The sequence below is a fragment of the Megalobrama amblycephala genome, linkage group LG18, assembly GCF_018812025.1.
Source record: "Megalobrama amblycephala isolate DHTTF-2021 linkage group LG18, ASM1881202v1, whole genome shotgun sequence".
Classification (NCBI taxonomy): Eukaryota; Metazoa; Chordata; class Actinopteri; order Cypriniformes; family Xenocyprididae; genus Megalobrama; species Megalobrama amblycephala.
Genome location: NC_063061.1, coordinates 35,984,366 through 36,009,365, shown reverse-complemented (window position 1 = coordinate 36,009,365; position 25,000 = coordinate 35,984,366). Strand labels below are relative to the sequence as shown.

At 39.7% G+C, this 25,000-nt stretch overlaps 1 protein-coding gene across 2 annotated transcripts in view; it reads right to left on the bottom strand.

Moving 5' to 3' along the window:
* ctif (CBP80/20-dependent translation initiation factor) overlaps positions 1 to 25,000 on the bottom strand; it is a 90,307-nt gene that overhangs the window by 27,750 nt on the left and 37,557 nt on the right. The window contains exons 8-10 of one of the 2 annotated variants that reach the window (XM_048165284.1): positions 15,204 to 15,280; positions 8,541 to 8,609; positions 196 to 679 (exon numbers count right to left, since the gene is read on the bottom strand). In XM_048165284.1, coding sequence (XP_048021241.1) covers positions 196 to 679; positions 8,541 to 8,609; positions 15,204 to 15,280 — 630 coding nt within the window. The remainder of the gene's footprint in view (positions 1 to 195; positions 680 to 8,540; positions 8,610 to 15,203; positions 15,281 to 25,000) is intronic. The other variant, XM_048165285.1, reaches the window with a different exon arrangement.

Here is a 25,000-nt window from a genome sequence, read left to right as displayed (position 1 = left end):
TCAAACAAGACTTTGTCAAATAAATTTTGCTTTTGTAGAAAATAAAAAACTGACAGTATATAAATACAGTCATATGGATTTCAATTCATTTTTCTTCTACTTCCTTGCCCTCAAATTTGAATGTCAATTCTACATTTAACTATATGAATTCAAATTCAATTCAGTTTCAGGAACTAAACTGGAATTAAAAAGCACCTTCTCTTTCAATCTCCTCCTCAGTCTCTCTTTCGATGACTGCAGTAAGCAGATCTTCCCGCTGTCCGTCTTCTCCTCCTTGTCTTCTTTCTTCCTCTCCTCTTTCGCAGGCTCATCCTTCGCTCCTCTCTCCGTGCGGGGCTCAGGCTCCTCATGTTTTACATTCTCTGTCTCTTTGGTATTGCGTGTGAGGCCCCTGTCGGCCCCTGGGGGCCCTTGATTGAAACTGTTCGTCTGGCGTTTGGGATGCTGATGCCAGCGGCGGTTCTGGCTGTAGCCGTGATGCGGCCCGCCCTGCCGCCCGCCCTGGTTCTGCTGCCCCTGGTATCCCCGCCCTCCGTGCTTAGTGCCGACACCTGATTGGTCTGCGTTGGGCTGTTGCATCTGATTGAGCTGCTGATGCTGCTGCAATCCCTGCTGCTGCTGCTGAGGATTCTGGGATTTCCCGCCAGCCCCTCCTCCTCCAGGCAGGCGCTGGGGTCTCCTAGAACAACAACAAAAACAGCCTGTTATCGACAACGTCAATGAGTGCTTCCTGCCCATGCAAACACTGTCTGTTTTGTGCGGTTTCCAGGGTGTTGCTAGGCAGCTGCTGTGGTGTTCTGGAGCATTTTTAGCATGTTGCTATCTACTTGAGAGATTTGGGTAGTTTCTAGGGTGTTGTTAGGTGGTTGCCAGCGTGTATTCGTTAAATAACTGGTATGGTGTTCAAAGCAGTAGTCATACATTGTTATGCAGTTGCTAAGGTCTTCTGGGTAGTTGCCAAGATGCTGCCAAGCAGAAACTAGGATGTTCTGGGTGGTTAAATAAATAAATACACAACAACAAACAAACAAATAAATACATAAAAACAAACAAACAAAAATACACATATATAAATAAATAAAAATAAATAAAATTCTGATGGACAATGCAGGACAACAAAGATTTAATTTTAAGAACATTCTGGGAGTTTAAGACAAAATACATGAGCAGAGAAATTCAATACATACACAAATAATACAACAAATACACAAATAAATAAATAAGTGTAAAAATAAGTAAATAAAATACTAAGTTTTAATAATCGTTCTACTTTTTTGAGAATATAGACATCCACACCATATTATACAAATGATTACGAGAGAAAGCAAAAATTTGGAATCTTTTTCAAAACGATTTCCATCTGATGAACAAATTAAAGCATGAGAGTCAACAGAATGTTATCATGCATTGGTGTGGATGTATAGCTATCTTTACAGTGTTCTTTACAGTTAACGTTCTTGATGCGAACGGGCCTTTACCCAAAATATGAGCATTAGTAACAGTGATGATCGACTTAAATACCACTGCTAATAACTGCAGCCACACACAGTGTGTGTGTTAATGTGTGTATAATGATTTACGGCAGATGTGAGTCAATATGTAAACACCCAGATCTCCATGTTTGCACCAGGCTGACGGGAGGATCTATCTTCACCAGCAGAACTCCAGTCATCCAGACCAACACTGGATTACGGCTTTACAATCGCACAAGCCTGTGTGTACATTACATGTGTTTGCATACATATAGACACGCTGACATGTGCCGTCTGCGTCAGCGTGCATTAACAGCACTGAATGTGTTAGTACATGTTATGTGTCATTAATTACGTCTGTGTGGACAAATGTTGGCAACACTGACTGCAATAATCTGACTTATATTTGGATTCATTTGCGAAATTGCAGAAACAAAATGCAACACACTTCGTCCAAGTTAAGTGCAAATTGGGTTTCAATTGCATGTTTCAGTCATCACTGAAAGTAAAATGCTGAATAAAACACCAAAATAATGCAAACCAATCTGAACATATTCAGTGTTTAATATACAGGATTTTGGGACCATTGAGATTTCACTATGACTAAACAAAAACTGACATATACAGCAACATAATATGTTAATATAGATTTCAATTAATATATTTAGACCTAAATTTAAAATTTATGTATATGAATTGCATAGCTTGTCAAATTTCCCCTATTTGAGTGGGAGCAAAAACACGCCGTTTTTGTTTGTGTCCCTTTAAATGCAAATGAGCTGCTGCTCCCGGCCCCCTTTCCAGAAGAGGGCGGAGCTTTAACAGCTCAACGACAACAAAGCTGGAGAATCTCACGCAGCCAAAATGAGGATCGTCAGTAACGTGTTCAGCCTTACATTGTTCAAACCGGAGTCGACACTGATGGAGAGACTCAGGAAGAAGTTACAACTTTTAGAATGAAACTGGATGTTTCTGAATGGTTAGTGGATAAATTTATGTAGTTGCTGTGGAGTTGATTCAACTCATCCACTAGCATGTGCCGGCATGTTAAACTTTTGTGCAAAACCTGAATGGACGCCCACTATACAGTGTACCTTGACAAACAGAGCCATGCACAGAGCCATGCATGGTCTTTTTTCCCCCAAAATGTCACTCGGACTTCTTTTTTACCAATTGAGCTTGCCAGGGTCAACTTGCAGGCTATCCAAGCTAATGAGACTCTAAACAGTGTTCAGTGCTCGTCTGTGCAGCCAATGACAGAACCGTTATAATGCATTGATCGAACTTTTGCCATGGCGTTAGAACTGGTATAACGTTGTCGCTTGCGAAAGCAAAACGGCGGCGCCGTGGGTGGAAACGTGCAGATTAAGGGCCGGTAATATTACAATAAGATCCACTTCCTACATCACAAGGGGAGCAAAATCTGAGCGGCTCGTTTTTTCACATCCTTGCAGAGAAAGGCTTGCCAAAATCAAAGTTACAGGGTTGTCCTTTTTCACGTTTTCTGGGCTGGTAGATGCACTAGGGACATGATTATAGCACTTAAACACAGTAAAAATCCAACTTTCATGATATGTCCCCTTTAATGATGACAAATAGGAGTACTGTGTATTTAAAACACATTCAGTTTATTAGAACTATTGCAGAAATCTCACCGATTTCTCACTGAAAAATGTACATTAAAGGTCCTGTTCTTCGTGATCCCATGTTTCAAACTTTAGTTAGTGTGTAATGTTGTTGTTAGAGTATAAATAAAATCTGTAACATTTTAAAGCTCAAAGTTCAATGCCAAGCGAGATATTTTATTTAACAGAAGTCGCCTACATCGAATGGCCAGTTTGGACTACATCCCTCTACTTCCTTCTTTAATGACGTCACTAAAACAGTTTTTTGACTGACCTCCGCCCACAGGAATACACAAGAGTTGTGTTTGTAGAGTGTGTTTGTCGCCATGTCGTCGAAACGCTGTTATTTTCATCCCGCAGTCCAATCACCGGGTCTGATTCCGGCTCAAATTGATAGGGTAAAATTAAAGACATGTTTACAATAACACTGAGCGCGTGCATCTCCACGTTATGGTAAGAGGCGTGACCTTTCCGGGCAAGATGCGCTAAGCTGCTGTCGAATCACAACACAGGAACCGCTGGCACAATCAGAACTCGTTACGTATTTCTGAAGGAGGGACTTCATAGAACAAGGAAGTCATCAGCCCGTTTTTATGACAGTGGAAACAGCGGTATACAGATAAGTAAATTATGTGAAAAATACTGTGTTTTTTTACACGCGAAACATGAACACATGTTATATTGGACACTATAAACACAATCAAAGCTTCCAAAAACCACGAAAAACGGGACCTTTAAGTTTATTAGTTTGTTAAAACTGAAACCGAAATGGATGGAAATTTTCTATGCAATTCAAATACATAATTCTTGAGTCTATATTTATAGCAATAAAGAAATTAGAGGGTTTTGCAGGCAATTTGTTCCATGCCAGCACTGTTGTGCACCACTTTCTAGGGTCAGTAATGTAGGATGAAGGAACAAGGTCAATTTTACTGCTTCTAAGAAGACTAAAGAGGCGCACAGAGGCCTGAAGCGTACACACAATGACCATCTCAAATCGACAACATCAGCTGACACTTCAAAGACTAACGTCTTCACTCGTGACCATTAACAAACGTAACCTCTGCTCGCCTGTGAAACATGGTATTCTGCACCCACACATGATGCCACACACACGGGAATCTCCTCGCTGAGAGGACATGCTTTACGTTTGATTGACAGCTTTAGAGTGAGATGTCCAGATTAAGGTCATGTTTGACCGTGGAGTTCTGGTTTTACGAGGGGTTAATTTTAGGGGAGACACACACTGAGTGTGCTGAATGACAGCTTGAAAATAAGATGTCGAGGTGCCAACCGTGACATTCCTTAGGCTTTACGTAGGTTAACCCCTGACGTCGCTCCACAGGAACATGTGTCGCACAGATACTTTTGTAATGATGCTTTATAATACACAGTATATATTCTGCAATAAAAAGTCATGCAGCATTAACAACATATAGTTTTAACATTTTAACTAATTTCATCAAGTGTTCTCAAAGCAAACGTTGCTTTAGCTCATTTAAAAGTCTTGCAAAAGTACATTTTAACCTTGCAAATGTGCAAATCTCAACAGAACATGAAAAAATCTAGATGAAAAGAATCTTTGAAGAAAAGTTTAATTTGGAGTTGACTATAATGAAGTCCTTGAACGTGTTTCAGAGAGAGTCAAAGCACTTCTATTCAATTAAAATCAAACATCTGCTCAACAGAATCACATGCCAGAGACTTCAGATATATAGAGTAAAGTGATATCTCAATTAGATGTAGAAATTAACCTTTGGAAATTATGAAACAAAAGTTAGAAAACCAACCCAATGTTAGCTGTTAACCTAATAAACCCAACAGATCATCTTAACTAGACATGACACAAGGAAACGACACATCATTTCTCCCATTGTTTTGTTTTAACCTGCAATGACCATTACAAGCACAGCATGATAATACAGGGTAGCTCCGCCCACAATGAAATCTCATTGGTCCAAATTCCTGCTCTATAGCTGTATATTAAATATTGCCATTCATGGCAATTTATGCATTTGGAAGACACTTTTATCCAAACTCCCTGAAACGCCTCCATTGTATTCTTGAGTTTTTCTTCCGGGAACGAACACGTCACAATATTCCTCATTTAAATATTTCATTCGCAGAATAAAGGGGCGGGGCCTGGTTGAGTTAGCTATTAGTGTGTTGAAACTCGCCATTATGGTAAGGGGCGGGACATTTCCCAAACAAGCTCAAAGTGCTTGACCAATCACAACACACTGATCCAGCCGACCAATCAGAGCACAGTGTGCTTTGCAGAAGGAGGGGCTTCATAGAGACGGGAACTAAACAGAGCGTTACTGACAGACTGGGAAGAGAGGAGCTGCAACAATGACAAATATGAGAAAAACTATGTGCTTTTTAAAGATTCAAGCATGAAACTTATTCTAGTAGAGCCCAAAACAAAATCAAGACTCTGTAAGGGTGTGTTCACACTTGTCACGTTTGGTTCAATTAAAACGAATCCTGGTGCGATTGCTCTGTTAGTGTTCGGTTCATTTGAACGTGTGAACGCTGCCATCCGAACCCTGGTGCACACCTAACAAACGAACTCTGGTGCGGTTTGAATGATATATGAACGCAACACGGACCAAAGACATGCAAACGAACCAAAAACAGGAAGATGAGACCCTAAACAGGACAGAATCCTCACGCATATCAGTTTTTCTTGTCATAGTCATGAGTTTGCCCATCACAGGCATCAGACGAGCATCTCCACGCAGCAGATCGTTTGTGTGTGTGACGGAGGGATTCCCGCTGCTGTTTTGACTCATTTACACATTTTATAAGCTCTTCACGAGTTCCCAGCTGGCCAAAATACACCATAAAATTCAGGTTGTGAACGTGTCCCTGTGCCTTTAAGTTCAGTATCTTTTGGTTCGGTGATAAAATTGGCAATCTTAAAGGGTTAGTTCACCCAAAAATGAAAATTCTGTCATTTATTACTTACCCCCATGCCGTTCCATCTTCAGAACACAAATTAAGTTATTTTAGTTGAAATCCGATAGCTCCGTGAGGCCTCCATAGGGAGCAATGACACTTCCTCTCTCAAGATCCATAAAGTTACTAAAAACATATTTAAATCGGTTCATGTGAGACAGTGGTTCAACATTAATATTATAAAGCGACGAGAATATTTTTGGAGCGCCAAAAAAACTAAATAACGACTTATTTAGTGATGGCCGATTTCAAAACACTGCTTCAGGAAGCATCGGAGCACAGATGAATCAGTGTGTCGAATCTGCTGCTCGGAGCGCCAAAGTCACGTGATTTCAGCCGTTGGCAGTTTGACACGCGATCTGAATCATGATTCGACACACTGATTCATTTAAGCTCCGGTGCTTCATGAAGCAGTGTTTTGAAATCGGCCATCACTAAATAAGTCGTTATTTAGTTTCTCGCCGCTTTATAATATTAATATTGAACCACTGTACTCACATGAACTGATTTAAATATGTTTTTAGTACATTTATGGATCTTGAGAGAGGAAATGTCATTGCTCCCTATGGAGGCCTAACGAAGCTATCAGATTTCAACTAAAATATATTAATTTGAGTTCTGAAGATTAACGAAGGTCTTACAGGTGTGGAACGGCATGAGGGTGAGTAATAAATTACAGAATTTTCATTTTGGGGTGAACTAACCATTTAATGCTAATCGGACCAGGACTAATTATTTATTTATTTTTTTTGGTCTGGACTAAACAAACCAAACCAAAAGAACCGAACTACAAGTGTGAACACACCCTAAAAGGGTCCTCTTTAATGGTGATTCTGATTTTTATTTATTTATTTATTTTATTTTTTAATCCATGGCAGATTTTCATTTTGTATGTGTGTGTGTTTGTGAAAGACAGAGACACACACCAAGAGACACTTCAGTGTTTTAAGCAGAGCAAGAGCTGGATTCAATGGTGTCCACACCCAACCCTTCCCTCATTCACACACACACACACACACACACACACACACACACACACACACACACACACACACACACACACACACACACACACACACACACACACACACACACACACACACACATCACAATACAACAAAAAGTTATGAAAAAACCTCTTACATAACAATGTGTTTGTTTTACACAAGATAAAGCCTGACTGACAGGTCTATTAACGTAGGGGAATCTTCACACTTCATGTCTGCATCTCTTGTTCAAGTTAAAGATTTCACTCACAGCAGACACCATATTTAAAATGATACAAACAAACATTTAAGTACAATGCAAATCTGCTGATCAAAATTCGAAAACACATCCTTCCTAAATGTTTAAGTGGACAAATAACTAGATAGAAAGATTTGAAAATGACAACATACTGAATAAACTGCATCTCTGTATTTTGTCAAGATAAATATGCTTTTTACGATGATTAAGTCTACAGTAACCCACACTTCTCCATCACAGAATACACACTACATCTCCACCATTTAAAACAGATCATCTCTGGAGGATTCTAGAAGCATTTCTGTGTTTTCAGGTAATTTAGCAGTGGCTGACTGATATATTGCCAAGGCTGATATAATGGCATGAAGTGTAGGAAGTGGGAATTTTGTGTCAACAATTATTATACTGTTATAATTTGACTTTATGCTTTATATCAGCATTGGCCATATCGGTCCACCACCAATGTCTTTCACTCCACCAGAACCATTCCCATAATGACCTTCATTAAAGGGATAGTTCACCCAAAAATGAAAATGATCCCATGATTTACTCATCCTCAAGCCATCCTAGATGTATATGACCATCTTCTTTCAGTCAGACACAATAAAGTTTATAAAGTTATAATTATTGATATTTTTCTTACAAAAACATCGCTTCACTTCAGAAGGCCTTTATTAACCCCCTGAAGTCGTATGGATTACTTTTATGATGGATGGATGTGCTTTTTTGGGCTTCAAAATCTTGGTTACTATTAACTCCCATTATAAAGCTTGGAAGAGCCAGGATATTTTTAATATAACTCCGATTGTGTTCGTCTGAAAGTCATATACACCTAGGATGGCTTGAGGGCGAGTAAATCATGGGATAATTTCATATTTGGGTGGACTAACCCTTTAACATTCCCTCATACCCGCCACCTTAATGCCTGTGACTTGGATTTCCGTTCCGTACGGAGATGCTTTGTGGATTAATGATGACTCAACTGAAGTGAGAGGATGAGAACATACTGTACAGTGATCAGGATTTGTTGTGCAAGCAGAATAAAGCAAACAGGATCTCAAGGACACAATACCAGGCTAGTCAGAAGATGGTTAGTTTGAATCCCAAGAGCAGGTTGGATCCCAGAAGCAGCTCATGAGTCTGGTTTTCAGGAGCGAAGTTTGTAAGTGGAAGGACAAGAGTGAGCAGACAGGATTCAGGAGAGCTGCTTTGAGCTGGACCCGTTTGAGACACTGACCTGGACACTTGCCGCTTCCCCTCAGCTGGCAGTAGCACCGTCAGCTCGTCCCGGGGCGGATCGAATCGGCTACGGGTATGACAGGGAGATGATGTGTGAACAATGAGGATAGGAGGATAGAAACAAGGAGGAACGGAATGCAAGAAGACAGGAGAGAACTAAAAGAAACAGGAAGGACAAACGGAAAAGGAGGAGATGGGACAGTAAAATCTAAGACAAAAATGCAAGAATAAATCATTTATGAAAACTACTTTGGAAAAAAAAAATAGAATAAATGAAAAATAATGGCTATAAAATGTTACAGGAGCTACAGGACTGAATGTCATGGCATCTACATAATGCAAAAAAGCCAAGAAACACTGCAGTAAATAAGAAATGGCAGGATGGATTTCATGATGGAAGTTTCTATAAAATAGGAGCAAGGGAACACTTTGACTGCGAGTGGCACGTACACTTCCAACGACATGGATCGTCAAAGAAACCCCCCAAAATACTGTCTCTTTTGATGGTCTTTGTGTCCATGTCATCCCTCTCTTTTCCATTGTGAAGGTCCACCATCGCTCCTCATCCAGAGGGTGGACAGTTTATTCCGGTCCATCAGGTGTTGTAGATTATCCTGCTGCTGAGCTTCTTTATGTGCTCGAAATGACTGAAACACGCAACAGAACTCACACAGACCTAAAAAGCATAATCCTTTGCCTCAAACTATATTAAAAATGTTTGTTAAAATAAAAAATAAGTACAATAAAAATATATAATAAATTACATATATACGCACACACAACACCTTTTGGAGTAATTAAAGGTGCAGTATGCGATTTCTCAAAATCGTTGTTGAGCACCGTTGATATTTGAAATCAACCCAAACAAACACACCCCTCCCTTCATTGCTCCGCCCCCAAATTGCACAAACACACAATGCAAGAGCGTCTCTTAGCAAAAGTGAAGCAAAATAATGCTTCGCGAAAAATAAAGTGAACAAGGAAGCACAAAAATGAACATACAGTCACAACAGTATATACAAGCAAGAGTTTGTTGTTAGTCGCCAGCAGCACACACTTAAAAACAATGTTACTCAAGTATGGAGCAGAAACAACACAACCTCGGCGTCCGTTTCCAGGCCTTCCCGCTTAGGTTTCCCAAGTGCTGGAAAGCTTTTCTAATATTAACATGGGTCCTAAAACTCTTGCCTGATCACAACCCTTCTTTTTCTCTGAGTGTATCTTTTTTGTAATGTCTCTCAGCCATCTCTCTTTCTACAGTCTTTCTTCAAATCTCCCTCTTGCTCACTCCTCTCTCCTCCCCCATCATGAGTGGACACGCCCCCTACTGCTGATCGGCACACTGTCTCCTCCCCCATCATGAGTGGACACGCCCCCTACTGCTGATCGGCACACTGTCTCCTCCCCCATCATGAGTGGACACGCCCCCTACTGCTGATCGGCACACTGTCTCCTCCCCCATCATGAGTGGACATGCCCCCTACTGCTGATTGGCTCTCTATCCTCCCCCATCATGAGTGGACACGCCCTCTACTGCTGATTGGCTGTCTATCCTCCCCCATCATGAGTGGACACGCCCTCTACTGCTGATTGGCTCTCTATCCTCCCCCATCATGAGTGGACACGCCCTCTACTGCTGATTGGCACATTTTCTCCTCCCCCATCATGAGTGGGCACGCCCTCTACTGCTGATTGGCTCTCTATCCTCCCCCATCATGAGTGGACAAGCCCTCTACTGCTGATTGGCTCACTCTCTCTTCCCCCATCATGAGTGGACACGCCCCCTACTGCTGATCGGCTCACTCTCTCCTCCCCCATCATGAGTGGACACGCCCGGCTGATCGGCTCACTCTCCTCTCCCATCATGAGTGGACATGCCTCCTACTGCTGATTGGCACACTCTCTCCTCCCCCATCATGAGTGGACATGCCCTCTACTGCTGATTGTCTCACTCTCCTCCCCCATCATGAGTGGACACGCCCTCTACTGCTGATTGGCTCACTCTCCTCTCCCATCATGAGTGGACATGCCTCCTACTGCTGATTGGCACACTCTCTCCTCCCCCATCATGAGTGGACATGCCCTCTACTGCTGATTGTCTCACTCTCCTCCCCCATCATGAGTGGACACGCCCTCTACTGCTGATTGGCTCACTCTCTCCTCCACCATCATGAGTGGACACGCCTCCTACTGCTGATCGACTCACTCTCTCCTCCCCCATCATGAGTGGACACGCCCCCTACTGCTGATCGACTCACTCTCTCCTCCCCCATCATGAGTGGACACGCCCCCTACTGCTGATCGACTCACTCTCTCCTCCCCCATCATGAGTGGACACGCCTCCTACTGCTGATCGACTCACTCTCTCCTCCCCAATCATGAGTGGACACGCCTCCTACTGCTGATCGACTCACTCTCTCCTCCCCCATCATGAGTGGACACGCCCCCTACTGCTGATCGACTCACTCTCTCCTCCCCCATCATGAGTGGACACGCCTCCTACTGCTGATCGACTCACTCTCTCCTCCCCCATCATGAGTGGACACGCCTCCTACTGCTGATCGACTCACTCTCTCCTCCCCATCATGAGTGGACACGCCCCCTACTGCTGATCGACTCACTCTCTCCTCCCCCATCATGAGTGGACACGCCTCCTACTACTGACTGGCTCACTCTCTCCTCCCCCATCATGAGTGGACACGCCCCCTACTGCTGATTAGCTCTCTATCCTCCCACATCATACGTGGACACGCCCCCTACTGCTGATTGGCTCACTCTCCTCCCCCATCATGAGTGGACACACCCCCTACTGCTGATTGGCTACAAGTGTGTTGTGGTGCTCAGTCCAATCCACTTTCAAGAGCATTTATCAAAAATTGCTTAAAAAAATTTTAATGGTTTTGAAAGCAGCATTTTATGCTTACCAAGGCTCATTTATTTGATTAAAAATAGAAAAATTGTAAAATATTATTACCATTTAAAATAACTGTTTTCTATTTGAATATATGGTAAAAATGTAATTTATTCCTGTGATGCAAAGCTGAATTTTCAGTATCATTACTCCAGTCTTCAGTGTCACATGATCCTTCAGAAATCATTCTAATATGATGATTTGATGATAAAGAATTGATCTGATTATTATCAATGTTGAAAACAGTTGTGCCGATTCATATTTTTTTTTGGAAACCGTAATACATTTTTTTCAGGATTCTTTAATGAATTGAACATTTTAATTTATATATACATAAATGACAAAATAACACAAGGCTATATTTTAGAACAGACACCAGATGAATCTGACCCGAGTCCTATGAGCATGTGTGAGTTTACATGGATAAACACGCACACACACGCACACACACGGTCTCTTAATAAATCTAAACTGCTTTCCTGCGAGATTGTGTCCACAAAATATGCTGCAGTTCATAAATGTGACTGCAAAGATGTTTTGATTCAGCAAACTAATCTAGAGAGCGAGAGAGAAAGAAAAGGCAAGAACTGATGCCAACAAACAACATGACCGCAGGGTCCTCTCTGGCAGAAGCAAAGCATTGTGGGTGGCCAACACCAGCAATAACAGGCTGAAAAGCCTTCTGTTAGAGGAGTGGGAGAGAAAGAGAGATGTGGGAAGAGGATCGTCTTGCGCAGTGAGGTGAATAGTGACTCGCACACACTGTCTCTATATTTGAACCCAGAAAAGATTTATTCTCTAAAAGATTGTCTTTACTCTGTCTAACTTTTGTAGTCAAAATCCAAGTAAAACATGCAAAAATGTGCAAACACAATGCTAAGGCGCTCTGAGTGGTTTTATAGAGTGCCGCAGGGATGTTATTATTTTTTTTTTTAGGCACTTTTTATTTTTATTTTTACCACTTCCATTTCCATCAGCCCAAAGTCAATGGGTTTTTACTAAAATACCTGAGAAAAGGTCTGTGGCTTAAAATATTGTCACGTTTTATTCTACAATATAAAATACATCAATAATACACACTTGTGTGTGTTTTTAAAGGGGTCATGAATTGAGAAATCAAATTTTCATTGAGCTTTTGACATGTCAGAGGTCATCATACTATAAGAATATCCTGTTTCAGGTTATTCTTAGGGAAGTTAGTTTCAGGGAAGATTCAGAACTAAAAAACTTCCTTATTAGTCCAAAAACAGCTTTTATTGACACCAGGCCCAGATAACGACTCATTTTGATAGGTGAAAGACTGCCTCAGCAGAAGAAATCAATGCCTATTTCATCATTGCAACATTAGCCTCGCCCACTGGTGTGTTCGTGAGATGAGGAGGAGAGAAGAGCGATACAGGACTAAAATAACATTACCTTTCAAAGGATCCTAATGCTAGGAATATGGTTATTTATTTTCAACAAAGTGAATGTCTCAGTCGAGCTTTATTTATTTGTATTTGGTACATTTCTCTGTGGATTTTTTGGTAAATCAAATCGCATTTCGGTGCGTGCTTTGCAAACAGACTTTTACGATATGGACTCGACAGTAATGCAACAACATGTAAGTTACTGTGTTAATTCTAATGCCTGATCTGATATTAATGATTCATGTACAGTCAGATCAGATGATCTTTGTCTATAGGTCAGTAAATCAAACCAGTGACTAAACGATCAACTTCACATTGTTTCTCTTAGTAGGATGAAAATAATTTGTTATTTAAATGGTGATTAAATTACATACAGAAAGCGATCAAAGAACGCTCCCTTTACGATCGCTGGAGCTGTCAATCAAACAGCCAAGTCAAGTCAAGTCACCCTTATTTATATAGCACTTTTTACAATGCAGATTGTGTCAAAGCAGCTTTACATTGATAATTGGTATATAATTTTCCTTTTAAAGAATAGTGTCAATGCAGGCAGATCAAAAGCACTGTTGAATAAATGTCAAGGATACTGTTGAATATCAAATGTCAAGTCAAATTAAATTAAATTAGGGCTGCACAATTAATCGTATTTTAATCACGATAACGATATCTGCTTCTCCCGATTGATTTTAAATAATCGTCACGATATTGGCCCACTCTATGAAAATGAACATAATTTGGAAATATTGGAAGTAATATTAGGAGTTTCGCTGTTTTATCTTTTGAAGTTCCTAAAGGTTTTTACCAGTTTTCATAATGTTGATCAGCTAGAAATGATTGTTCTTTGCTTTACAAATTTGCCGGGCAATTTGAATCTGGTTTGTCTTATTGCAAACGAATTTTGTTGCTTTAAAATCTAATGTGAATACATATTACAAAGCGCTCACCAAAACCATGTTTTGTATTGATTTACCATCCAACAAAGTTATCATAGTTGGTTAAATTAAGTCGTTGTGCCACCTACAGGCCTTTTGGGTGAATTGTAGGTTGGTAAAGAACTTGCAAAATAGCCAAAACAGCGCGAGTTTATCAGTGACTGAGTTCTGGACTCGTGCCAAAACTCCCGTTTTATTCAACAAATCTCTTAGTTACACAGTGTTTGCACTGTTAGTTATGATGAAAGCATTTTGTTAGTGTTAACGCCATAGAGCTAAATGTAATGCTATAATCAACACTTTTTACGATTAGTTTACCTTGAGAGCTGTAATAGTAAAAATGTGCTAAAAGTTTTCGAGAGAGTATGCCAAAGATGTCAGCCAATCACAGCAGTGGGCGTTTACACTGAAGTCTTACAGCAGACACGCCCCTAAAAACAGAGCGTTCAAATCACAGGGCTAAAATCAGGGTAGGAAAAATGCCTTTTATTTCTAAATTATGACAACTTTTGATGTAAAATGTAATCATGCTAACAATATTAGTGTCTAAATGGGACTACAGAGGTTGTCGGGACATTAAACATCATCACACCGAACAGGTAAACTCATCTACTCACTAGTCCACTTTCACAACCATGTTCTGTCTATAATCGTGCTTTTGCAAACTATTATGACTCAAACTTTCAGAGGAAATGTCTTTTAATAAGAGTTGTTGCATGAAGCCGGGAGTCATGTGACTCGTAGCCACTAACGGACAGACAACAGTGCATTTTTGGGGATCTGGGAGCCTTTATTCACATATAAACCATCTATTCTGTTCCACACGTCCCATCAAAGCAAAAACCTCAGTACTGTATAAATGCAAAGCAGACATGAGAAGCGTCTGCCGAAGACATCCAGTCGGACTGGGTTCCACACACAAGGACATCGGCCCGAGACAACAAGAGCTTTTCTTTGCATTAACAAAGCCATGAATAATAGGGTTTTGCTTTCTTTCACCCTCCGCTTTCTCCTTTTCTTTCGCACAAGTTTAGACCAAAATATTTTCTTTTTTTGCCGTTTCTTAGCAACTGCAAATTACAACAGAGAACTGTTCTGATGAGGTCCAAGTCAAAACCAAAAATGTTGTTTTATGGATTAACAGTTAAGATTATGAGAAAAGAACATGCAGATGCAGAGCGTTGCGTTTTACTCCAAACACAACACAAACACACCGGCTGACGCTCTCATTACATTCAACTGTGACACGTGTGGAAAGTGTGAGCTGGTGTGTTTTCTGCTTTACGAATCTAACGTCAGCGCTCAACGTTTGCGCTAAACAACTGGTCCGACAGTAACGTAACGCTCTGAACGCAACGAGAAGGTCATGTCGCCTCTGCGGTGGCGTGTTTTAAGATGGAGTGACTCACCGGCGGTCGTTTCTGCGGCGTCGAAACAGTTTTTTAGTGTGTGCGATCTCAGCTTCATTAGGCAGAGGAGGAAAAACCTGCAGATAGAGAGAGAGAACAAACCAGAACAGACATGAGAAATGCAAACAAACAAAAGATATCTTTACAATTTATATACAAGTGAATCTCACACACAAAATAAATAAAAGATGATATTATATTTTGCATAGTTTTTTAAAGTTTAATTTTATTTTAGAATATTATTATAATAGCAATATTATTTTAATGATAATTAAGCACATTTTCCCAGAAACTCATCTAAACATTTAATTTTTTTTACATTCTCATAATTTACAATGGCAATTTTCATAATTGTTATATAATATATTTTTTTTAATAAAAAAATAATAACATTTTATACAATAAATACAACCAGGATGGAATATTTTTTTATTTCTTAATATTTTTATTTAAGTCATATTTATTTTTGTGCATATGTATTTGTGCATATATACTTTTGTATACAAATATATATCTAGAATATCATGTATATATAGACACACATACTGTATATTATATATATACACATATGTACACACACACACATACATATATATATATATATATATATATATATATATATATATATATATATATATATATATATATATATATATATATATATATATATATATATATATATATATATATATATATATATATATATATATATATATACACACACACACACACACACACACACACATATGCATACATGCATCCTGGTTCTATATACAAAATGGCTTTTTACATTAAAGTAATGACATTAAATTGTCAAATATGAGCCGTTACTTGACATTGGAGCAATTCAATTCAATCAAATACAGATGTTTAGAATCAAGTCCCACCCTTCATTATTCTTAACATTGTTTCACATGAAAATACGTCATGAAGATCTGAATGAAGATCATTTTGTGCATGTGACTTCAGAGGTCAGACTGCTGTATGACTATGAACATTATCTACAAACACAAGAGAACCCCAACATTTACAGTACCATTAACTGAAGATAAGATAGAGGGATTTTTTTTTCTCTTGGGTACAGCAGGAGGTTAAAATGCCAAAGTTTATCGGCCAGATCTGGGAAACAAGTACTGGTGCATGATGGGTAATAAAACCCTAAACTCTGACAACCTTCCATTTAACAGCATAATGGAACATTCTTGAGCTCTGAGCTGCAGTAGCAGCGCGCACACACACACACACACACACACACACACACACACACACACACACACACACACACACACACACACACACACACACACACACACACACACACACACACACACACACACAGTCTTCAGGGTTTCTGTTTCTAACCCCTCTGAGTTTCTGAAGCCAAAACCACTGTATGCTGATTGGCTGTCTCTGATTGGACACAGATGTGGCGGGAGATTAGTGTAATTGGCTGCTTTTCCTTGTGGGCTCGGTAATAAGGGCTTCTAACGCTTAACCCCGCCCCACACAGAAACCCAGCCAAAGTCGGACACAGAAAGTCTCCAGCCATCACATTTATTACAAAAAAACAACTGAAACTTAATAAAATAAGCCTCTGGTTGCATTTATAATGATAAAACGCTATGTCAAAGATCTGGCAGGACCTCAACCGACCCATCCTGAAGTGAAAACTGCTGAAAATTCATTCAGAAATAAAAAAAACTGTCATCATTGAATCATTTTCATGATGTTTCAAACCGGTATGACTTACACAAACAGTGAATGTTTGAAGAATAATCTTGCCTCTCTTTTACATGTAATGGCCAGGCTACATGACTACAAGAAAGGGTTATTGTAATAAACAACTTGACATGCAAATGCAAAAATGAACATTTCTAAATTCCCAAACATTACACAAGCCAAAAATCCTATTTCATCATGATAATTATGCACATTTTGCCAGAAACTCTACTTAATGCATCTAAGCAATTTAATTTATTATATTATTTTCAAAACTGTAATATAACAATATTTGTAATTAAAAAATTAAACGTTGTGCAGCAAATACAACTATAATGCATTTTTTTTAAAACAATACTATGGGTCAAAAGTTTTGGAAAAATAAAAAGGAAAATTTGGCTGATATATTAAAGCTGATAAATAATGGATTATTTCCTTCAGCTGAGACACTTCAGATGTGCACTGTCCACCATGATGGTTTTGAATTGCTTGAAATATAATTGAAATCACTTCAAAAAGTAAAATACAGTTAAGTACAACATGTGCCATAAAAGCTACATAATATTATAATGAGAACATTATAATCGTGTGTTTGGGACATAACCTTTAATGGTGAGACTTTTGATTTTATAATCAGGCTCTCAAAAATTATATACAAATTTGGATTTAGATTTATCGGCCAATCTATCCGTTATCAAATATAAAGAATTATCGGTTATCATAATCGGCCAAAATTTTCATATCGGTGCATCCCTAATTTTCAGCATCATTACTTCAGTTTTCAGTGTCACATGATCCTTCAGAAATGATTTCAAAAACATCAAAACAATGTATTATTCTCAACTTTTGAAAGGCAGTGCATATATTTTGTCTTATATTTTATATTTGCATGACAATAATGGGAAATAACTTGACAGTTCAGCAATGATTACCCATGGCTAAAACCAAGTCCCACCTTACATAACATTTTTCACATGCCGAAAATCTTGAATTCAGAGGAGAATTGGATATGATGAGAGTTTAGATGTATCTCAGATGTCCATATTTAAAAGCGGCCAATATCAGATACCAAAATGTCTCATCTAATAAGCGCTTTGCTGTTTACAAGCAAGCAACGAGATCTGATCTGTGCCAGATGTCTGTGGAAAACAACAGAACAGAATCGTGAATGCAGCAATAGAGACAACGGAAAGACTTGTGAGGTTACGGCTGCCATTTTGGGTTTCGCCCCATCAGAATCCATCAAGTCTGAGTTTCTAAATTCATGAGGGGGTTCCTCCGTGGCTGAGAGAGGTGGGTCCTCAAACCTCCATTTATCTTCAGTGTGTGTGTGTGTGTGTGTGTGTGTGTGTGTGGAGCTACTGTTGCAGTCCTGCAGGATGTCACAAGTTGGACGTCTCCGCTCTAATGTTCTCCAGATGATAATCGCAACCACACGAAACACATCCAGACTTCAAAGCGCCTAAATATGTCAATATTTACACAAGCGTGAAACGAAGGAAAGCGAGGCACGAGTTTTCGTTTGCCATGATTAAAGTCCTCAATTATTATTCTTGTGCAAGAAAAAACTATAATAATTCTTTAAAGGAAGTCTAAAGAAATCAGGTTTTGCTTGAACTGAGATGTAATTTAAAATACATACAGTACAGCCAAAAACACAAGCATCCGAACAGGTATGTGATGAATAATTATTGCAGAATAAAGGACAGCAGTTGAGCCGCAGGGAGGAGACCTTTGGTTTATTTTAAATAAGAGTTCTTTGTTTTTATTAAATGTGAAACAATACAAATGAGTGTGTGTCCTGTGACAGATCAAAGCCGGTGACACACAGACACACACACACGCGGTTCGGCACGTCCCCGCTGAGTGTGACCTTTGACTCACGGGCGGTAGGATTGTTGGTCAGCATGCAGACGTGACTGCGGAGGGTGGGAAGGCGAGTGATTCGCCCGCGGCAGGAAACGTATGCATGCCGCCACATTCCAGAGGTCAAAGGTCACAATGGAATCCATGTTCACAGAGCGGCTAACAAGGACTCCTCCCACTCTGACCTGATTGGTCTCCACAGAGATACAGTGATGAGGTAATAACGATGTAACCGTGAGAACTCAGCGTCATGGTTACGGTGTCAATCAAATGTCTCCTCCCCATATCATGTAAAAACCCCCATACAGGACATTACATTGACTATAGCATAGTACTTTCTGTTGCATTGCCTAAAATATAAAACATAATAATAATAAATAGAAATACAGTATTGTTTGAATAATAAAATGAATACTGTTTAAATAAGATATAAAGAAAACAGGGTGTTACTGTATGTAAGGTTAAATAAAATGTGAATTTGTGATATTATTTGACCATGTATATATGCATGCGTATATATATATATATATATATATATATATATATATATATATATATATATATATATATATGTATGTATGTATGATCTTTTTTATATATGTATAAAGTTTGTGAACCACTTGCAGAATCTGTGAAAATGTGACTAATTTTAACAAAATAGGGGGGATCATACAAAATGCATGTTATTTTTTATTTAGTACTGTCCTGAGTAAGCTCTACGACCATTTTTTTGTTTTGTGATGGTTGTTCATGAGTCTCTTGTATGTCCTGAGCAAGTAAACTGCCCAATATTCTTAAAAAAAATCCTCCAGGTCCTACAGATTCTTCCGATTTGCATATTTGAACCCTTTCCAGCAGTGACTGTGTGATTTTCAGATCCATCTTTTCACACTGAGGACAACTGAAGGACTCAAACACAACTATTAAAAAAGGTTCAAACATTCACTGATGCTCCAGAAGGAAACACGATGCATTGAGATCCGGGGGGTGAAAACTTTTGAATTTGAAGATCAAGGAATATTGAACTTAATTTTTCTTCTGGGAAACATGTAAGTATCTTCTGTTGCTTCCGAAGGGCAGTACTACATGAAAAAAAAAAAAAAAATGAAAAAAAAAGATATTTAAACAAAATAAGAAAAATTGTGGCATCTTCATCCTGTTCAAAAGTTTTCACCCCCCCGATCTTAATACATCTTGTTTTCTTCTGGAGCATCAGTGAATGTCTGAACCTTTTTTAATAGTTGAGTTTGAGTCCCTCAGTTGTCCTCAGTGTGAAAAGATGAATATGAAAATCATAAAGTCACTGCTGGAAAGGGTTCAAATATGCAAAATGCTAGAAATTGGAAGAATCTGGAGGATTATTTTTTAAGAATATTGGGCAGTTATTTTGTTCAAATTACTCACATTTTCTACAAGTGGTTCACATACCTTTTCTTGCAACTGTATATATATATATATATATATATATATATATATATATATATATATATATATATATATATATATAAAAAAAACAAAGACATTTCACTTTCACTTGTAGCTTTCGTTTAGGGGTCCAAGGGAGTTCAGATTGGACAGGGTGGGTTGGATGACAATTAACACCGGCCCTAGAATCATCACGATCATCACAGCTAACGAGATCTACCCGCAGAACAACACAGCTCTACATTCACTCTGCCAAGAAAATGACACTAAATCTTCCCTCGCAGAAAGAACATGAACTTTTTCTGCCGCAGATGATATTAGAGGGTTATGGAATTGAAAACGCCATGGATTAAGACATTAACCTGAAGAGAGTGAGGACGTTTCCCGTCAGAGGACGCTGACGAACCGTGACAGAGAGAATATTACATCCTCTGATTTAAACAATCCGAGCGGAACAAATTTCAGAAAGATTAGCCAGAGAGGCTCTACAGGTCTTTAATATTACACTCCAGCAGCTTTTAAACCCTGAAATTGAATGTGGAATTAAAAACGGTGAACATACCGCTGGGAACATCTGCAAATAATTCAAACTGCTGATTTCAAATGATTCCTAGGAAAGTGCTTTTACTTGAACCCACTTAGTATTTAAACTAGTCCATAAATTGTCTAGACACCAGCCAAGAACCATGTTTACAGGATCTAGCTGATTTCCTGCGCTGTTGTGAGTTAAATCGCAACACTACAAACTTTGATTTGAAGCAAAAAAGTTTTTGAAAATCTGACAAAAAGACAAAAGGTACAAGACTGTAAATGGTTTTTGCGAGGAAAAGAACTACAATCCCATGAAGCATTGCGAACAGCATAATCCAATTAAAATCAATGGCGAAATCTAATTTACAAATGTTGATTATATCTATAAAAACAATATATTTTAAGTCTATTGCAAAATATGCAAATATATACAAACAATTCAGTATTTTGAGAGCATAAAACTCCATTGCATCATTCATAGTGCGTGCGCGGGAGTGGGCGGAGCTAAAGAGATATTTTGATGCATGTTGATTTTTTTTACTCTGATTGGTGGAATGCTCTGTACAGCATCATGGGCAATGTAGTTTTTCACCACAAATTCCACTGTTAAAAAATAATCTGAAATAATGCAGGTTTATAATTTTATAAGTTTATAAGTTATCATGCACAATACATTTCCTTACAGAGAAAATGGAAGTAATAGTTTTAGTTAACGATAATAATCCTGATTTGGAGAAACTTAATTTCATGCATTTTCTTTTGCAATTCAGACAACAAAAACAAACGGATATAATGCACGGATACACCAAAAATATCTGATATTTGCAGGCTGCCTGAACAAAGCCGGAGCGTCCCGTGTGAGATCTGTTCCTATGAGCCTGTGATTCTAAACTTAGCGTTCACTGGACAGAGACAGTTCTTTGTTAGCATCACTATTGCAGGATGACTGAAGCCGTCACCTCTGGTATTAACGTGACCCTTTTCCTGTTCACGAGTCGGTGTCACGACATTCCGGATGATGATGCGGAATTCCAAGAGGGAAAGTGACACAGGAATTCCTGTGCCGCTAGCGGGGTGGAATGAGGAAGACAATGAACCATCAGTCAAAGTGCCGAACACTTGGCATGCGACCATGACCAGAGAGAGAGACAATGGACGCCTTCCAATCGAAGCATATTAACTGTACACACTCACATACTGCGGCTGACACACACATACAGCACACAAAGAAAAGTTTCCCAAAGAGAAAGAAAAGGAGGGAATGAGAAACTGGGTTCCCACACCTTTTGACCAAACGCATTTCCAAGACTGTTGGACAGTGTTTTTCATTAACATATAGCTGAAATAAAATATAAAGATGTAAATATTAGATGAAAAAGTTTAACTTATTTTAGTTAGCCGCCAAGGCAACATTTCTCGTTTTCGTTCAAGTTTAAGTTGAAGTACTAAAATTAAGACTAACACTGAAATAAAAGTAAATTAAGATCGATAAAAATAGAATAATTTAATCAATAGAAAACAATGTCAAAAGCACATCAAATTTAATTTATTAAAAAAACGTAAACTTATCCATGTTCACAGAGCGGCTAACGAGAACTCCTCCCACTCTGACCTGATTGGTCTGCACAGAGATACAATGATGAGGTAATGATGATGTAACTGTTAGAACTTAGCGTCGTGGTTACGGTGTCAATCAAATGTCTCCTCCTCCCCATACTTAATAAAGACTGGGCATTAATGTAAAAATCCCATGAAAAAATTCCATGACTTTTACAGGCCTGGAAATCAGAGTTTTAAAATGTTTTAAAATCCAGATTTTGGATACATGGAGAGAGTTCAAGCGGTCAGGGTTATTATTGGACACTAAGACAAAAAAAAAATCCCAGATTTTTTGCTGCATAATCCAAGAAAATTCTTATTTAAGATGCGAATAATTCCTCAACTCCTGAAATCTTTATCCACCCTCCCCCCAAATAAGACTAGTAAAGTGTAGAACACAATCTCTTCCAGTGTCTATAAACGGATGTCAGACACTGACAGTTGTAATGCGTTTACACCAGCGTGTGGTTTCAGACGAGCTTTACGTTCTTTTGGACTCGTCTGCAGTGTCTGTGTTGGTCTGGTTGCCGGGTAACTCAACACTGAGGGGACAGACATCATCGCTCTCTCAGGCTCAATAACTGGAGGTAAAATCCCCACCATGATCTCACACAAAAACCTCAGCACTCAAACGCACCTTTCTGAACTGGGAAACAACTAGGAAAGTAGATTACTACATTTTTAGATTAATAATCATAATAATTAATATAATAATTCTACATAGACATTTTTAACACATTGCTATGCAGTTGCTACCATGCTGTGAGTGGTTGCCAGGATGTTGCTATGCAGTTGCTATGGTACCCTAGGTGGATATTCTGGGTATGGTATTCTTGTTGGCCACCAGAGAGTAACTATGTGGCTGTTAGGCAGTTTTGGTATGTCACCAAGGAGTTGCTATGCCGTTGCCAGGCTGTTCTAGTTGGTCGCCAGGGAGTTGCTATGAGGTTGCTACCCTGTTTAGGTTGGTCACCAGGGAGTTGCTATGCATTTGTGAGACTGTTCTGCTTGCTCACCATAGCTATGCACTTGCTAGAATTTTTTTTTTAACCAGGCAGTTACTAGGCTGTTCTGGTGGTCACCAGGGAGTTACCATGCAGTTGCTAGGTTATCCTGGGTGGCTTCCAGTATGTTACTATATGGTTGCTAGCCTGTTCTGGCGGTCACCAGGGAGTTACCATGCAGTTGCTAGGCTGTTCTAGTTGGTCACCAGGGAGCTGCTATGAGGTTGCTAGGCTGTTGTGACTGGTCACCAGGGAGTTGCTATGAGGTTGCTTTGCTGTTCTGCTTGGTCCCCAGGGAGTTGTTATGCAGTTGATGGGGAATCTGGGGTGGTTTCCAGAATGTTACTATATGGTTGCTAGCCTGTTCTGGCGGTCACCAGGGATCCTCTGGTTTGTCACCAGGGAGTTACTATGTAGTTGCTAGGCTGTTCTGCTTGGTCACCAGGGAGTTGCTATGAGGTTGATTTACTGTTTTGCTAGGTAACCAGGGAATTGCTATGCAATTGCTTGGCTGTTCTAGGTGGTCAGCAGGGAGTTGCTATGAGGTTGTTTGGCTGTTTGCTTGGTCACTAGGGAGTTGCTATGAGGTTGCTTGGCTGTTCTGTTTTGTCACCAGGAAGTTACTATGCAGTTGCTTGTCTGTTCTGCTTGGTCAACAGGGAGTTGCTATGCGGTTGCTAGGATGCTCTGGTTTGTCACCAGGGAGTTACTATGCAATTGTCCGGCTGTTCTAGTTGGTCACCAGGAAGTTGCTATGCAGTTACTAGGCTGTTCTGCTTGGTCACTAGGGAGTTGCTATGAGGTTGATTTGCTGTTCTGCTTGGTCCCCAGGGAGTTGTTATGCAGTTGATGGGGAATCCGGGGCGGTTTCATGAATGTTACTATATGGTTGCTAGCCTGTTCTGGCGGTCACCAGGGAGTTGCTATGCAGTGGCAAGGATCCTCTGGTTTGTCACCAGGGAGTTACTATGTAGTTGCTAGGCTGTTTTGCTTGGTCACCAGGGAGTTGCTATGAGGTTGATTTACTGTTTTGCTAGGTAACCAGGGAATTGCTATGCAATTGCTTGGCTGTTCTAGGTGGTCAGCAGGGAGTTGCTATGAGGTTGTTTGGCTGTTTGCTTGGTCACTAGGGAGTTGCTATGAGGTTGCTTGGCTGTTCTGTTTTGTCACCAGGAAGTTACTATGCAGTTGCTTGTCTGTTCTGCTTGGTCAACAGGGAGTTGCTATGCGGTTGCTAGGATGCTCTGGTTTGTCACCAGGGAGTTACTATGCAATTGTCCGGCTGTTCTAGTTGGTCACCAGGAAGTTGCTATGCAGTTACTAGGCTGTTCTGCTTGGTCACTAGGGAGTTGCTATGAGGTTGATTTGCTGTTCTGCTTGGTCCCCAGGGAGTTGTTATGCAGTTGATGGGGAATCCGGGGCGGTTTCATGAATGTTACTATATGGTTGCTAGCCTGTTCTGGCGGTCACCAGGGAGTTGCTATGCAGTGGCAAGGATCCTCTGGTTTGTCACCAGGGAGTTACTATGTAGTTGCTAGGCTGTTTTGCTTGGTCACCAGGGAGTTGCTATGAGGTTGATTTACTGTTTTGCTAGGTAACCAGGGAATTGCTATGCAACTGCTTGGCTGTTCTAGTTGGTCACCAGGGAGTTGC